Source organism: Ischnura elegans, chromosome X (assembly GCF_921293095.1).
Source record: "Ischnura elegans chromosome X, ioIscEleg1.1, whole genome shotgun sequence".
Classification (NCBI taxonomy): Eukaryota; Metazoa; Arthropoda; class Insecta; order Odonata; family Coenagrionidae; genus Ischnura; species Ischnura elegans.
Window position 1 is genome coordinate 81,508,225 of NC_060259.1, and position 17,419 is coordinate 81,525,643.

At 40.4% G+C, this 17,419-nt stretch overlaps 1 protein-coding gene across 2 annotated transcripts in view; it reads right to left on the reverse strand.

Moving 5' to 3' along the window:
- LOC124170540 (potassium voltage-gated channel protein Shal) overlaps positions 1-15,734 on the reverse strand; it is a 540,815-nt gene extending 525,081 nt beyond the window's left edge. For both annotated transcript variants that reach the window (XM_046549335.1, XM_046549334.1), the window contains exon 1: positions 14,363-15,734. In XM_046549335.1, the coding sequence (XP_046405291.1) occupies positions 14,363-15,477 (1,115 nt within the window). In that variant the 5' untranslated portion in view covers positions 15,478-15,734. The remainder of the gene's footprint in view (positions 1-14,362) is intronic.
- Between the last annotated feature and the right edge of the window lie 1,685 nt (positions 15,735-17,419).

Below are 17,419 nucleotides of genomic sequence, written 5' to 3' on the forward strand. Positions count from 1 at the left end.
CATCACCTTCTACATATATTTCAACCATGGCCTTCCTCACTGATTCGTGCCGTCCATTTTTCCTTCTACGACAGTCATCATCAGTAATGTCATCTTTGCTGTAACGCCGTGAGCAGAATAACATGCCTTTACTCAGTTTAAACGCGTCGGTCGAGTCACATTTGAACAAGCGGAAAATTCAAGCCAATAAGTGAGGAGGCGGGAAGCCAAAAAAAAGATCTGAAGGTCTGAACTACGAGATATTTCATGCTGTAAATTTTAATTGAAAAATATGTAGCTGCCATGATAATTTTGTTGAGTTGAAATCATACTCATTATTTGAATGACAAATCTTCAAATTTGATTTTTTTTTCAGAAGAAACACTAGGTTAGAAAGACTTAATGGTCTGACACAGGTTTTGACACAATTCACTTTGTCGTTCTCAAAGGTAAAAATACACATGTATATGAATAGCTAACTGCAGAAAGGCATAGTGTCCGAGTTTGAAGATTTTTCTTTTTTTATTATTAAAGTTGTTGCTAGGTGCAAGACACAACGTTTCCTAATAAAAGGAAACATGCTATTTTCTATATTTTTTATCTATTTTTTAAATTGATTTTTTTATTGATATAAGGAAACGGGATGATTCGTGACTTCCTGAGGGCTCATGTCATCCCCGGAAATGCTGATTGCGTCTTGTCATTTTTAGGTACCAATCTCGATTAAAGACTGGCATTACTGCGAATCTCCCTTCGATAAAGATCCGTACGTGGCCTCGTGATGTTCTGCATCGATTTCAGATTGCGTTGAATCATATATTCTTAGTGGTGAATTTTTTCGGGGATAGGATTGATCGTGAGGAATTGCCTAGTGTGAATACTTTTTGGAAAATTTAAACCGTGAGGCACTGATTTTGTAGATACTTTTCGGGAAATTTCAAAAGAGCATATATATTATTCAGTTTTAACAAATTTCTTCATTATGGGAAAGTTTGGGTTGGAAGCGCAGAAAAAAACCCATTTTATTTTGTCTAACTTTTCTTACCTGTCTTCATCATTATTCGATGCCATCGTATGAAATAATGATCAAAATGTTTTATTTAGGCACTTAAGGCGTAAATTCTCCACCAAAAGTGTACCTACAAACATCAGCTGGAGCTTCAGAGGAGTTACAGAAATGGATTCTTCAGTCATGAACATGGATAGAAGACGATCATCGACACACAGACGGTGAACTCAAATCCACCCCAGTGATCAAAGCAAGCCGACAATAAGAAATCGGTATGCAACCCCGCGGAAAGAAGCACGACGTCTTTGTTCGCAACGTGTCAAATGATATTCTTGCGATCACATCAGAAGAAATGAATGGCATGGTGTTTGCTACCTTATTTCTCTCTTTATTCGCAGAGCGGTGCATAGTCGACTGCCATCTTGAAGAAGAAATGAAATACAGAGTTTCTCTAACCATGCGTGAAGCGCTTTCTTCGTATAACTGTCGTCAATATTCTCTCCAAGTTTATTCCTTCAATGTAAATTACCTGGGAGCACAGTTTCTTGGAAATACTCAGTTACTGCATTTTTCAGTTATTTTTTTTTAATAATTTTGATTATCACTCAATTATACTTGCTGTTGAGGGAACCATTTACACCTCTTAGCATCATCAGTCCACTCATTTTTGCCGACTGTTTTCCTTTCTGCCTTCGCTGATGTGATATACTTGTTAGGTAAAGGTTAGAAACTTGAAGAGGGACAGAAAGTTTCGATGAAGCTATTATTAGGCTGTAAGGGGATTTTGAAAGCCGTAGCAGAGGGAAGAATGTAGATAAGCGGGGGAGGGGTGGGAGATAATAGAATTTATAGATACGCAATGATTCTACCGGGTTTACTTCCGCATATATCCATTTTTCTGGACTATATTTCACCAACTTTCCAGTTGGATTCCTCAGTTCCACTCAATAGCCGATGCATAATTTTGTCACCAATACATACTCCCTGTTTGGCGCCTTTTTTGTGGCGATTTGCTCTGGTTGGAAGTTTCCTCTCCTCAAAAAAGGTGCCAAACAGGGTGTATATATAGGAGACCAAAGTCTCCATCGGCACTTCAGTGGACCTGAAGAAGCCAACTGGAACGTCGGCGAAATTTTGTCCAGAAAAATAGATAAACACGGAAGGGAACCCGGAGGAATGACTGCCTACTCTCAAATATCCGCGGAAGCCTAAAGTGAAGAATTTATCGATAGAATGAAAGAGATTAGGCCTTAGTGGGAAGTGAAGATGGGAGTTGAATTTTGGGATGATGGACATTCGGGGTGATTTGCTACATGTTCTACATGAAGCTACCTCTACTGGAATAATATCTTTAATTCTAATAATCGCTTTTTATGTAAGTACCAGTACAAATTTTTATGTTATTTCTACACTAAATCTACGATGGGTATGCGTGAGATATAACTAATTGAGTATCACAATACGCATCAAAATAAATGTCTATATATCTTCCTAGTGAATGTACATCCATTAGGCAAAAATTATTTTCTCATGCCGAAATTCTTTCGAGGTGTCAATGTTTCGCTCCTATATAAATATCCCCAGTATCCTGCGAGAAGAGCAGCACACCGCGTATGCCCCATGAATCGAAGTGGTGAAAGCAACCTCAAGAAGTGAAAGAAAGGCGAGGGTGAAAAACAGGTTCCCAGAATCCTTTCATGGATGTTCTAAAGGGCAGAGAGTGTGCTTTTTCACTCGTTAAAGTGAACGCTCTGATGTTTACAGTCGAAGAAAACCTCCAACCCACTCCTCCGAAGGAGGTAAAAAAAAGAAATACGTTTACAGATGCGAACGGGGAGGCGCAAAGACTTGGCTTAGATGCCACACTGTCTTTTAATGACTGTGTCAAATAGTTATCTTTGATGTATGTAAACAGAGCGGTAGAGGGATCCGGAATGAAAGCCGGAGACGAGTGGGAACCGCTGGCCATAGCGATAAGGTGGCCAGTTAAGCGACCTAAAAACACTTAAGCGAGGTGTTAACTGATTCATCTGACGGAGGTTTCCCCTGTAACGGCCACCTAGTTGCCTCACATCACTCGGTGGCTACGACTTTTAAGCAGTATTGAAATCACACTCAACGGCTATTATCCAAGTAGTAATCCTTCTCCGAGAGGTTGATTTGCGAGTCTGATAAAATAAATCAGCAATCTGGTTAATTGGCAGTTGTAATAGCTAGTTTACGCAAGATCTTACAATGCGTTCAACCTGTATCTCCACTATAAAGTCAGCTCTGTTGTATTCAAAGCAGTTTATTTAGATTTTCTAGCTTATTTTCGGAAGCTTTGTTGTTTTTTCGACCCTTCTCTTGAGAAAGCACGCGGCGAATTCGATATTTCAAAATAGTTCCTCTAACGAGCGGCACCATTTTTTTTTATTGAAATAATAAGTATTTCCACATACATATACTACATTACTTCACAGCTTATAGTGCCACATTTCACTCCCTTTTTGCTGCAAAAGCCATTTGCGTAGCATTTCTTAATACTAATATTTTGTTCACCCTCGCAAAATTCCTAAATAATAGTAAGCAACGTTTTCTGAATGCAATTGTGCCTCAATTGATAAGTAACATATCGATATAGACAAATCAACCGCGTCTTTTTTTTTCTAATCCAATTATTATGTATTTAATTTCTAATCCAATTATATATTTTATTTCAAATTCTCAATTCATCATCATCATCATCATCATCACTGGTCAACAATCCTAGGATTGGTTTGACGCAGCTCTCCACTCAGTTCTCCTATCAGCTAATCTTTTCACTCCTACGTATTTCTTCTCTTTCATATCTCTCTTTATTTGTTCCATATATTTTGTTCGAGGTCTTCCTTTTCCATTCTTGCCTTCCACCTGTCCTTCGACAATTGTCTTCATCAGGCCATCATGTCTCAAGATGTGGCCTATGAGGTTGTTCCGTCTTCTTATTAAGGTTTTCATGAGGCTTCTCTTCTCTCCTACCCTTCTTAGGACTTCCTCGTTACTAACTCGGTCGATCCATTTATTCTCAATTACAAGATTTTTTTTCCAACGACCCAGAGTTAAAGAATTTGAATGTCGTTTAATATGGATTTACCATAACCTCCGGAGCCAGTGAAACCTTTGATTTGTTAGCCTCAAATAGCGAACCCTTCTGGAAGGTAAGGGAGGCCCCTCCCGGTTCTACCTCCCATGAGGCCCCTCCCCCCCGCGTCTCCACGTGAATCGCGACCCCGGGGGCCCGTCACGGACCGCTCCCGTCTTCCATGTGGGTTGAAACCGGTCACGCGATCGAATGATATGAGGTTTACGAAAGAGTTGGAAGAATCCGGCCCGCAGCGGTCGTAGATTAAAAAGAGTAGCCGAGTGTCTTGCAGGCACAGGAAAGTGAAGGATGAAAATAGTTACCAAGGCTATCGCGAATTACTCAATGAAGAGTAAACAATAAAATAAATCACCTATTTATTTTAGCTCGATAAGTTTTTGGCACGTCATAGCACAAAATCTAAGAGCTGATTAGCATTGTTGAACTACTTAGTGGGTGTTCAATTTATTCCTATAAATCCTTTTAAGTGGGCTGTTATTATACATACTTTGATCCGATGAATGATAATAATTCTATTTGAGGCAAAAAAATCAATGGTTTCACTGGCTCCAGAGATTACGGTAAATCCATATTGAGCAACCTGCATCTGTTCACTTAGTTATTATTGCTTTTCAGCAACATGTAGCATCTTTTGTATTTGAACATTTCTCAGTTTAACTAAGACATTTTACATCATTCCCCGAAAAATCGAAGAAAAAATAATGAATATTGCAATATTTGAAAATTTCCACACGAATGGATGTACTACCTTCTAATTATCGTTTACACTTAAGGTTTAACTCACAGTTGCCAATTTATCGCCGTTTCAGGAGTTAATTGGGATCGGGTGAAGTCTTTCTCCGCAATCACATGGTCTAATTTTGCGGAAGTGAGCCAATGTAATCGTGGGCTATATTCATGGGTGAATTTTTGCTGTTTAATCTCTAAACGTTGTCTCTCCATGAAATTATGATATTCTTCCATAGCTTCAACATATAGCTTCATCAAGTCGGAAAATTAGACGACCCTCTATCCTCGCTGAAGAAGTCTTATGTCAAAGATAATTTTAGTTGATATTCGATGAAATACATACGCGGATATTGAAAAATAATTTCATTGTTAGCTTTGGCTAATAACTCGTTTTATTTTGCTACTCTTTCACCTTTATAGTAATTTCCACAATTCTCATTTAGCAAGCTCTTTTTATAATTATTTTTTCAACGGCAGTTCATGTGAAATGAAAATTTAGGACGTTTATGAATGAAGCTGATGAAATGAGAACTGAAAAAAACCAAACCTAAACAGCGACATATTTCGGGAAAAATAATGGGTAGGCAATTGAATTTTTTTAAATATCAGATTATAAGCAGGCAAAACCTCGAGTGAACCTTTGTCGCAGATTTAATACTGGCGATTACAAATGATGATAGAATGAGAACTAAAGAAAAGAAAATTAAAACGGAGGAAATTTTCGGGAAAATAATGGGTAATTCGCTGAATTTTTACAAATATCAGATTATAAGTAGGCAAATCCGCGAACGGATCCTACTTGCAGCTTCACTGATGATTCCAAAAGAAGTTGATGAAATGAGAACTGAGAAAAATCAATTTAACCAGAGGCAAATTTCGGGAAAATAATGGGTTTGGCCGTTGAGATTTTACAAATATCAGATAATAATAAGGCGAATCCGCGAGTGACTATCATTTGAAGATTCAGTGCAGATTCATTACGAAGCTGATAAGATGAGAACTGAGAAAATCAATGTAAACGGATAGAAATTCCGGTAAAATAATTGGTAGGTCATTGAATTTTCCAATTATCAACTTATAAGTCGGCGAATATGCGAGTTCATAATGTTCGTATATTCACTGGCGATTCCAAACGTATCTGATGAAATAAGAACTGAGAAAAATCAATTAAAACGTACATTAATTTCGGGGAAAATAGTGGGTACATCGTTGAATTTTTAAAAATATCAGATTACAACAAAGCGAATGGGTGAAAGAATCTTGCTCGCAAATTCAATGGTGGATCATAGCGAAGCTTATGAAATGAGAACTGAGAAAAAGCAATTCAAACAGAGACAAGTTTCGGGAAAATAATGGGAAGGGCGTCGAATTTTTCCGAATATCAGATTAATAATAGACGGATCTGCGAACGGATTTCGCTGGCGTGCCTTCTCCTACTTGCAGAATAGCGCCGCTGTTTGCGTTTTCAAAGACGCTTCCTCCCAAAGTCGCGCGCCTCTGCCGCACACCGGCCCCGAGGCAAGTCGGGTGCGGCGGAGCGGGAAGCCAATTCTCCCTTCCCCCACACCTCCTAGCCCCGCACCCCCTTCCCTACCCACTCCACCTCCAAGGCAGCTGACAGGGGAAGTGGGCGGTAATGGCACGAACGGCTAAAATCGCGTGCGTCGCAACACCATCCCAAGCGACTCCATTTATTCTTTAGTACTACCCATCATCTTCCATTTTTATCATGCAAAAAATTTAGTTCTTAAAGATGTCCCGTTGTATTTCTTAAGCGAGTTATTTGAGGTATGAAAAAGTAAGTCGGAGTATTTCTTGGGACGAATTAACCGGAGCTAATACAGGTATCTTATCAATCAACTCTCCTCTCATAAACTATTCTATTTATAAATGAAAATCTAGGCATAGCACTGATGAAAATAGTTGGTAGTAACAAAAAAGATACTTTAAAAAACTTAAAATTAAACAAGGATAAATTGGCAGCAACAAGGTTTCAAATGTTACAGGTTGAGTTCATGGCCTACACTTAACCATAGTTCTTTCATTATTCTCCTCAAACTACACTAGTTCTTCATTCGCTCGAATGTTGCATATTTATTTTTTGACCCGAATCTTGTACTTTGATCCTGATGTACACTATCATTTTCAAAGTTACATGGAAACTCTAATTGTTCAGCAGTTCCTCGCGGCTGTGAATTCCTGGTAGAAAAATCTCTTAACTTAGCTCTTAACCTATGTCTTTTTGTTCCAATCAAGATATATTAATATTTATAGAATTTTAGGCTGATTTCCTTCATGTTTTTCAAAAATTGCTCTTTACTATCTGAATTCTTAGTCTCATTTGCTAAAAGTCATAAATCGCATTTTTAATATCTTAACCTTTTTCATCTTGTTAGTACATACCTCATAGAGAAATAATTATAATACGTGTATTTTTACGAGTGTTTTTGGTCCAGCATGAGGAAATACGGTTAAGGTCACGAGGATAAAATTAATGTAGCTAAAGAGCTCCCAGTGAATATTCTCTCAGAATATTTCATTCGAGAATTGACAGTTTGCAAGAAAACGTAGAAACTATGCAAGAAGGTAGAGAAAATTACTGGAAAATAGTTTTTATTCGCGCAATATTCTATGCTACAATTCTCTAGTGGTTTTTTTATGCCAAAGATATTTTATTTTCATGAACAAAAATTCACCGATGGAAATTATTTATTAATAAGGTGAGTGCTTATGTTTTAGTACCAACGTAAAGTAAAATAAATACCTTTCCAAAATTATAATTATAAAAAATAGAATATTTACTAAATATTCAAAAGTAAACATCTTTCTCATTTTCATTGTTTCTCTAATCATCTACTTAATTTGATACAGGTTACAGATTCGTCAGGCTCAATAAATGGATTATCCCCACAGTGGCAGGCTGAGCTCTGTGAGGCCAAAACGAATCAGGAAACAGTAGGAAAGGTAAAATACATTTACCGACACACATTCTGCTTAACTTTACGAATTGTTTTATGTCGGTAGAGTTTTTGAAGAAAAAAACTTGACTGAGCAGGGTATGAATAAAATCCCTAATTACAACTGAGATGGCGGTTAGTGGGTCGTTGGAATAGGTGTGTATCGAATGTATTGGAGCAAAGGTATTGAAGTACTCATACGGTACATTGTTATTCTGGCCAGTTTTTTCAGTACCCAATTTATTTTGAACCTTACTCGAGAACCTCGATGAATACTTGAAAACCTGGACGATCAAGCAAATATCTTCCAAATTGAGGCGGATACCTACTTAAATGCCTCCGTGATTTCACTTGTAACCTCAATAAATACTATAACGGTGTCTGAGTGAATACGGCCTCTTAGCGATGCATTCTTTAGGTTATCTAGTCATCATCAACACTCATCAATCCTAATATTGATTTGACGGAGCTTTTCACTTTGTTCTATCGGTAAATATTTTAACACCTACATGGTTATTCTGAACAGTTTTAATTTTTCATGGTTAATTATATTTAGGAATTCCTCTCGGGCTCTACACCAGGTTAATCCAGTCGCATTGGCCAACGTTTCGGAAAACGACTTGTCTTCCATTACAAAGTCGTGTTACTATCTGAATGTCCAATTTCACACTGAAATTTTCGCTACTGGGATCGCATAATTAAGGAAGCCATCGAGATCCACCTCAATCCAAAAAATTTCCATCGTGATGCTGGCTCTCATTCAAGCCATTCTTGAAAGTAAAGTGCATAAAGAACTTTAAAAGACCAATAGCGAATCGGAACACACGTGAGCCGTATTGTTGTACTCGCCAAACGGTTTATTCAGTTCAGTGTGCAATTGGATATTCAGACAGTTACACGAGAATGGAAGACATGTCTTTTTCCGAAACGTCGGTCAATACGACTGAATTAACCTGGTGTAGCGCCCGATAAGAATTCTTGAATATTATTCACCAGGAAAAATGAAAACCTTTCAGAATAATTATTTAAGTGTTAAAATATTGGCTGATAAAACTGAGTGAAGACTATTTATGTTGACTAGGTAACCTAAAGAATGCATAGGTATGAGGCGGTATTCACTCAGACACCGCTGTAGTATTCGTTGAGGTTACAGGTGAAATCACAGAGGTATTTAAGTAGGTATCCACCTCAACTTGGGAGATATTTGCTTGATCGTCCAGGTATTCAAGAATTCGTATAGGTTCTCGAGTATGTACCCAGATTAATTCTGGAAAATCGGCCCGGATAACAAAGTACTATCTGAGTGCTCCAATGCGATTGAATTAACCTGGTGCAGAACCCAAGAAGAATTCCAGAATAGTTGTGCGAAAAATCCACAGAGAAAAAAATCATTCGCCTAGATCAGGATCTTTCAACACAATTTCATAAACGCAACCTTCCACGAAAAATAACCCTATCATGATTTTGATATGTTCATAACTTTTTCATACAATAAGTTACAGCAAAATTTCAGGAAACCTATCACCAACTGTTAAAACCCTATTGTATAAAATGCAATTTCAACTTCGTCTTCCTTTAATGTCCACTTCTACGTAAAAACACTTACTGTTTATCCTGGTCATGGCGAATGATTTTTCCTCTATGGATTTTTCGCACAATTTGTGCAATGCGGGTGACCCCGTAAAAGTTATCGCCGTGGCTAATCCCGGTATACTTAAAATAAGTCAAGAGCGAACACCTCTATGTGTTCCAAGTCTAGGCCTGCTCTCCGGCAGTGGCGCTGTGCACACGCTTTGGACTGCTTGTGCCATCATATGCTCAGCAGTTCATAACACCTAGTCCAGTTGTGTCCACAAATATCCACAGGGAGGAATAATGCCTCGTTAGATTAACTGGCTAAGGCACTCAACTGAAAATTGGAGGATCCAGGTTCGTATCCTCATCAAGGCGAATGATTTTTTTCTCTGCGGATTTTTCGCAAAATTTGTGCATTTTGGGTGACTCCCGTAAAAGTTATCACCTTGGCTTGTCCCGGTATACTTAAAATTATTCCTGAATAGTTATTGTGCTTCACATCCTTCATTATTCGCTACATGCATCTATATACGGCCAATCTCTGCCGTTCCTCGTTTCCACCTGTCCTTCAGCGATTATTTTAATAAAAACCTCGTTTATCATGATGTGACCGATTAAACTGTACCGTCCTCTCCCCAAGGTATTCCAAAAACTTCTCTTTTCAGCTTCGCAGAACTTCCGCATTACTCACTTGATCTATCCGTTTCATCGTCATTATTCCTCACTAATACCACATTTAAAAAGCATATCAGTTAATTGAAGGTTATGAATATATTGAAAGCTTATTTAAGGTTATCTAGTTGGCAGTAAAATACATGGATACTAAAGTGCGTATCTGAGTATCTATTTGTATACTCGTGCGTTCATTTCGTTTGGGTAGCATTCAATATTAAGGTTTCCATGGGATAATTACTCAAGATAATATCTCGGGTCTTTTCATTAGCTTCATAACCCTGGTATACTTTGCTAAAAATTTGGCATGCCTTTTCTTTATTTTATCCCCCTCTTCAATGCGATACATTGAAAAATACTAATCTCGTTCCAGCCAAAATGCAGTGGAGGATTACCTATCTGGGCACTTCCATAGCATCGGGATTCACGAATACCTGTACTCGCGGACATATGGCACACTTACGAATTTGGGAGCATCATTATGAATCCCTCGAAGTCTAGCGACTCCTAAGAAGCAAGAGGAGTGTCGCACTTTCATTGCAGAGTCAGTCACGCCAGAGACTGACTATCTCACGGGAATGAATCGAAGGATGACCCTGTGTGCGTAAGTTTGGTCTTGGTATAACTTTCTGCTTGGAACCACAAATATTTTTGAAACCGTATTTCGGTTTGGTAGGTATTAGAAGTACTTAGGTATTATTAAAAGGTATTATTTAGTCCGAGTTCGGAGGTATTAGTTAAGTTTCACTCATTTAAAATTGGTGAAAATATTGTTCCTTTATAATTGAGGGTTGAGTATCAGAAGATTCACAAGTCGTCTCGAGCAACACTACTAGACCCCAATAAGCGACATTTTCGGGGCCTCTGTCATACTGTCCTCCAGTCGAAATATATCTTGGGGTCATCCTAGTCCCAAAAAGACTTTAAAAAACTTAAAGATAGCCCTTATTCTGTTCTTCAGCATTTCAGATTTCATCCTTTACCTCACGTTGTCTCCAAAAATACTTATACATCGCATTTATGTACAGTATACTTCACCGCTATTTCACCCAGATCCTCAATTATAACATTAATGCATTTTAATTTGACTGCGATCATTCAAATATAAAATATGTTGAGTTAGAGAGAAGAATTTAGGAATAACCTCTTGCCCCTCTTGACTAAAAAGTTCATAAAAGGGGTTCTTATAATGTTCCTACGAACATATTCAAACAGTTAGTAACTAATAAAACACTCATCATGTATTTTGAGTGCTTGTAATATTCAGCATAAAATTTTCTACGCAAAAATTGATGTTCACAGGTTTGTTTTGTCAGTTACGTAAGGCTTTTATTATTTCCCTTATTGAAATGTAGCTTCCCTTTTTTACTGTCTTCCTCAATTTGCAATACCAAAACATTCCGGTTTCATTCCAGTGAAAATGAAATAGGCTCCCGCCTCCCTTTTGATGACTCCCTCTCTCCCAACCATTTCCTTGTAGGGATCCGCATAAATTTACCATTTTCCAAAGAGCGAACGCATTTGGGCAAAACCTATCTGTTTCCATAATTATGAGCCCACTCAAAGCCTCCCGGCAGCGGGAATTAATATTTTATGTTTGTATTGACGCTGTGACCTTGCTGGCCTAGAGGTCATTGTAATGTGCATGCTTCCACTCCTAAAAAATGTTATTGAATATTATTGTTAATCGGCAGTTGGGTGTACACACGGCGGTTTTCCGCATACATGTTTATTTTAATAATACGCAATAATTGATACTAGTATTTATATGATGATTTTCAGTAATATTTCAGCGGTTCTTCTCTAATGCATAAGAAATTCTTTCGAGTGAATGGTGGTATCATCATTTTTTCCATTTTTCACTCATTGAAATACCCTCAATGTTAACTATCGAAATGTAGAAATGTACTCCTTTTTCGAGAAAGTTAATTGAATGACTGCTGAAGTACTTTATATCCATGCCTTGTGCATAGATATCCTATAAAGAGATCTGGAAGCACGATTTTATCAGTAAAATTGAGTAAAAACGCCAACATTTAATCGCATTTGAACAAACCTCTTTATTTCGTACGGGAGGTGACCCATGTTGCGTTGGTACGGAATCCCTTCGCTCAGGATACGCACCGTAAACTTCCTATGATATAAATCCACGATACATTTCCTCGTGCAGCTGTACTGAGAGGATGTACTTCAAACATCGTCGTCTGAAAATGATAACGCATAAAATTTGGACGGAATTACAAATTCCGTTCTTGTTTCGGCCATTTAAATGGTTTTCATGTCTTGTAAATGGGTGGTCCTGTTATGGGACGCAATAATCTTCCTCCTGAGTGTTCCACTCATGGTAAGGATCTCTTCTCTATCTCATTGGTTCCTGCCCAAAAGAAAACCGCGAGAAAGACCACAACGTTTTTTTAGTAATCCTACCTAAGTATCTTTTTCGGCAGTTTAAGCAAAACCTTTCTCGCGGTATGGTTTCGTAAAAAAAAAAAAACATTTCGTCTTCTCAAAGGGTTGATGTTTTCACAACACTGAAAAGGCTTTCCTCGCTGGGAGTTCGTGGGATACCTTAGGAAAACGGACGAAATACCTAACGTAAATTCAGCACTCCTCTGGCTTTCCTCTGGTCGACAATTTTGTTTCATTACCCACTTTTATTTCACATTTTGCCGTCAAGAAATGGGATCGGGTCGCGATGGAAGGCCCTTGAATTTGCTTCCTTCCATTCACTGTTCCAGACCCATCAATTGCGACAGATTTACGTGGTGTTTATGTTTCGGTACATACGCCGCAACATTCTTCGTATGTAATATCCCAGTATAGTTTCGTTGAAGGGAGGGATATCGTTTCTCTTATCTCAAATGATAACGTTAAAAGTTTTAATTTAAATTCCAAGTCAAGAAAGCTTAGACCAAATGAAACTCTGGCCGTATTTGTGAGTGAGTTTATTGTAGTGCTTGGAAACGTTTTTAGGATAAACTAGAGTATACTTTGCCAAGAAATATATAAGCATAAATCAACGGCATGACGATATTGAGAGTTTGTTTATTTCCTCTGTTTGTTATATGCTAGCGTTTAACTGTTTTGCCAAGAATTTTTTTATTCTGTGTAAATGTTGTGAAAACTTCGTGTAATGAACAAATATTGCTTCTAATGGCTTCTCATGACGCTAAAAGCCTCACCATGAAGACTTCAGTGGTTGTGCTATGAGGAAAAATCGGAGAAAGCTGAATAAAACTCTTCCAATATAGGTGTGCTGACATTAAGCCGTCATAAAAATTACAGAAAATTATATTTAATTGATCTAAGTACTTTGAAATCCTGAAATTTTTTCCAACCAAAGAAAAAATGAACCAAATGTTCGTGCTCATTCTCGTTACGGCGCTACCTCTGCAATGGTCAATAAAAGCGTCAAAGATATTTTAAGCAAGCCTTAAAGGAATGGTGCGCAGAAGAGCGTCATAAATATAACTTACACCTTAATTTGCTGATAGGCTGGTATCGAAGCATTAGGGTTTAACTGAGCATAAGTTCATGTCACTTCGAGCTAGTTTTTTCCGCTCTTTTTGTGCCAGATAGCCGCAATCGATCGCAATTATTTGCTACAACTTGTGCAAGGAAAGCCTTTGAATAAGAAAACATAATCGTAACCCCTGAATTGTAACTAAAAGTCATAATTTGGACCTGAGTGTGTTACTTTCCAGTGAATAATGTATAGATCGGGTGAATCGTCGCAGTCCTCAATCTTGGTAATACCGCGGGAAAATAATAATGACGCTAATGTTCTCAAGCTGTGCAGTGTTTCGGTGTGAATATTTTCACGACAGTTCGATTCACTGGGTAAATATTTTGGTTAAATATCAATATTAAGCCCAGAATTTCTCCTACAAATCAGTCGTCACCTCCGCATCGTTGAAATCTTTCGATCTGGCCCTTGTCCAATATTCTCCTGTCACACAAAATAGAGAATCCAACTCTTTAGGGCACGCCTTCTAATAATAGAGCTGGAAGAGTTCTTGACCTTTAGGGTAAAAAAACACTTGTGAATAGAAAGCGAGTGTATTGCTGGCAGAACAAAGGAACGGGTCCCCTGACTCTTGAGGATGTCTTCGCGAGGATCAAAACAATAATATCAACCATGTTTACTTCTCCGCATGAGTTAAATTCGAGGTTGCGGAACACCAAGAATCGGTCGATTGAGGCATACATAGGAAGGGAGTGGAAGGTGCCCGTTTGGCCAGCAATTACCCTCACGATGGGCGGATCAAATCGTTTGATGGCCGAGATGGCACTCTGCTAAGGATCGTATCAACTCACCCGAGAGTCGTCATGGTAACTATGGTGTACCAGAAGGCGGCAGGAATGGAGGTGAAGTTCGTCCCGTCCACGTTCTTCTCCGCGTAGAACATGACGGTGGCGAATATAATGATGGCCATCGCTAAGGAGAAGACGAGGAAACCCAGCTCGGAGGCGCAGGATTTCAGCGTGTACCCGAGGATCCGAAGTCCCTGCGAATGTCGAGAGAACTTGAAGATTCGAAAGACGCGGAAGACCCTTAGCGTGACGAAGGCCCCGGAAACATCGTCGTTGTCCGTGATACCAAGTCCAATGTAGTAGGGCAAGATGGCAACCACATCAATTATACTCATAACGCTCCTGACAAACTTGCACCGGTCCGGTGCCGCGAAGAGACGGAGAAGGTATTCGGCCGTGAATATCATGACGCAAGCAGTATCCAAGCAGAAGAATACAATCTTGTAGCGCTCACCACAAGGCAGTGTACCTGCCCGTCCCGGGCGGTGCCCGCACGGCACAGTCTCCACTACGTTTGCCATGACGGACACGGCAATGAAGAAACCCGTCACATAGTAAAATACCAAAGCTGCTGTGGATGTGTGCGGGTTCTCGAACGCCCTCCACATCTTCTGGCGAATGTTGGTCAGCTGCTGAAGGTTTTGGTCTCCATTCTCCGAGAGCTTATCGTCCATGAGTCTCTCGGCATTCTCTCGCTTCCTGTCCCTATAGTCCTCGTAACAACAGTCGCCGATGACGTCTGGTAGGATACCGAAGAAGGCCAGCTCCTCGTCATAGCTGGTCAGGCACTCGTGTTTGGGGTAGTGCAGCTTCCCCGTGCGGTAATAGTTGAGGATGTGCCGGAAGATATCGGGATCCCTGTCGAAGAAGTACTCCTTGCACTCCTCGTCGTAGAAGAACTCTCGCTCGTTGGAGCCGAGCAAGGTGTCCGGGTACTTCTCGAGGGTGTTCCGCCAGGTCTCGAAGCGACGGCCGGACACGTTGATGAGCAGCTTCTCGTCGTCGGCCTTCCGGCGGTCCTTGGGGATCGGCGGCGGAGGCAACGGGTGCGTCGCGATGGGCACCCACCCGATCGCCGCCGCTCTCGCGAACGGCAGCCACGCTGCCACCGAGGCCATGCTGTGCGGAGGAATCTTAAGCCCCTGGAGCACGCTTCCCCACGGCACCCGACCCGCGCTGAGCTACTCCCTCCGCGTCCACTGCGGTCAACCTCGGCTGACCCCGCTGCGCTTCCCAAGCTGCTGCCTGTGGTGGTTGCCGAGGCCCGAGCGGTGGCCTCGGTGAAGGAGTGCGTCTCCTCCTCACCTCTGCCCGCGGCGCAGCGCTAGCATGCCGCTCGTCCGCCGCTCCCGAGGGGGGGTGCGGTGTGTGGAGGGCGGAGGGGGTCGGGTGCAGGAGGGGAGGCCGGCGCGTGCGCCTGGTCCGCGCGCGCGCGGCGCCTCGCACCCGAGCGGCGCCCACCCCCTCTCGCGGCGCGGCCCCGCACCACGGTGACGGCGCCCCGTGTATTGATTGGTGCGCGGGGTGGGAAGGGGGTTTGGAGTGGAGGACGGTGGCTGGGGAGTATAGTGGGCCACTCGGCCGAGAGCCTGAGGAGAAGACACAGTGGGCCGGGCACAGAGGGGGCCCCTCCCACACCGTGGCTGCAGACGTAAACTAGTAGTAGTAGTTTTTTCCAATGGAGCGACGAGGAGGGTGCGACCGATGGCTGAGGTCACTCGAACCCGCTCGGATTATTGCGTATTCGGCGCGATTTTCGTGAAACCATGCGGAGTGGGTGGAGAAATTTCGTTGATGTCAGTGTCGTTGGGGAATGAAATTTTCGGGTATGGGTTAGATGATTGATGCCGTCGATCAAGTTGGATCTCTGGAAGTTGATAGATTAAATAGCTCTTGAAAACCAACCACCAGCCAAGTGCAGAGCTTTTTTTTTTGGATTGAATGAAGCAGGGAGGGATACCTAGCGTTGACGTTCTTCTCGTGAGAGATTCATTCTCGTCCATCACTATGAATAATTAATTGATATAAGGCGAAAAGTAAAGTTTATTTTTGCAAATTACTCATTGAAAAGCATTTCTTTGGGCATCATAAATAGTCGTTATCTCGAGCGTGACTTCATTCAATCGACTAGCGCATTGGAAATAAAAACTTGGTAATTCCACCTTGGTCGTAATTAAATAAATTTATGTTGAATTACAATTTTTTTACTTTTCATTATATCATAAATAGAACCATTGTTTCTCAAGAAATTTAAATAACTTTCTCCTATGTATGCGATAAAATATACCATAATCCTATACATATCTCAGTACAATGATACATGTTCTAATTGAATGTATGTTGTATGACTCTTTGATCGCGTAAAGGAATTAATAATGGTTTGGCCATGGCTATCCCTCTTAGGATTTCAAAAAACATTTTAATGACAAATTTTGCGTTGCATCATGACGAAATAGAATTTAATCGTGAGGATATAAAGCGCGGAGTTCAGTGCTAATTGACATGAGCACTTACTTGAGTGACTTCGAATTAAATGAGACTAACAACGATCCGACTTAGGAGTCTCTGTGGATGAAAGGCTCTGAGAAGTCTGCTCTACAATCTCAGGAGAGATTGAAAGATCTACTTCCAGCCGAAAAGTACTTATATTTGTTTTACCCCAAGGAGCGGCGACCTAAAAACCCAGTCACTTGATTCCTTAAGTATTGCTTTTTATTCGGTGGAATTTCCAACAATCTGGTAAATTTGGCTATTAACCTGCCGTTTCAGCTTTTTAAACCCTGATTAGCAACAATCCGATTGGGAAAAGAATTTTCAATTATAAAAATATAAAAATCGGTGAAATTTCATGGGAAATTAGGAAAAGACTTTTTTGTCCGCGATTTTCATTTGGCTACGTAAAACCTTCGCTTATTACCTCTCACATTCGCGTTCATTGATGACTGTTCACTGACTTCCTCTTCGCATTTCGTCATATTGTCGTTGCCAGCCCATAATATATTTCAATCCAGAGAGGAGTTGGCACCTGCTGGAGTCAGTACGGTCGTATGGATGGAGAAA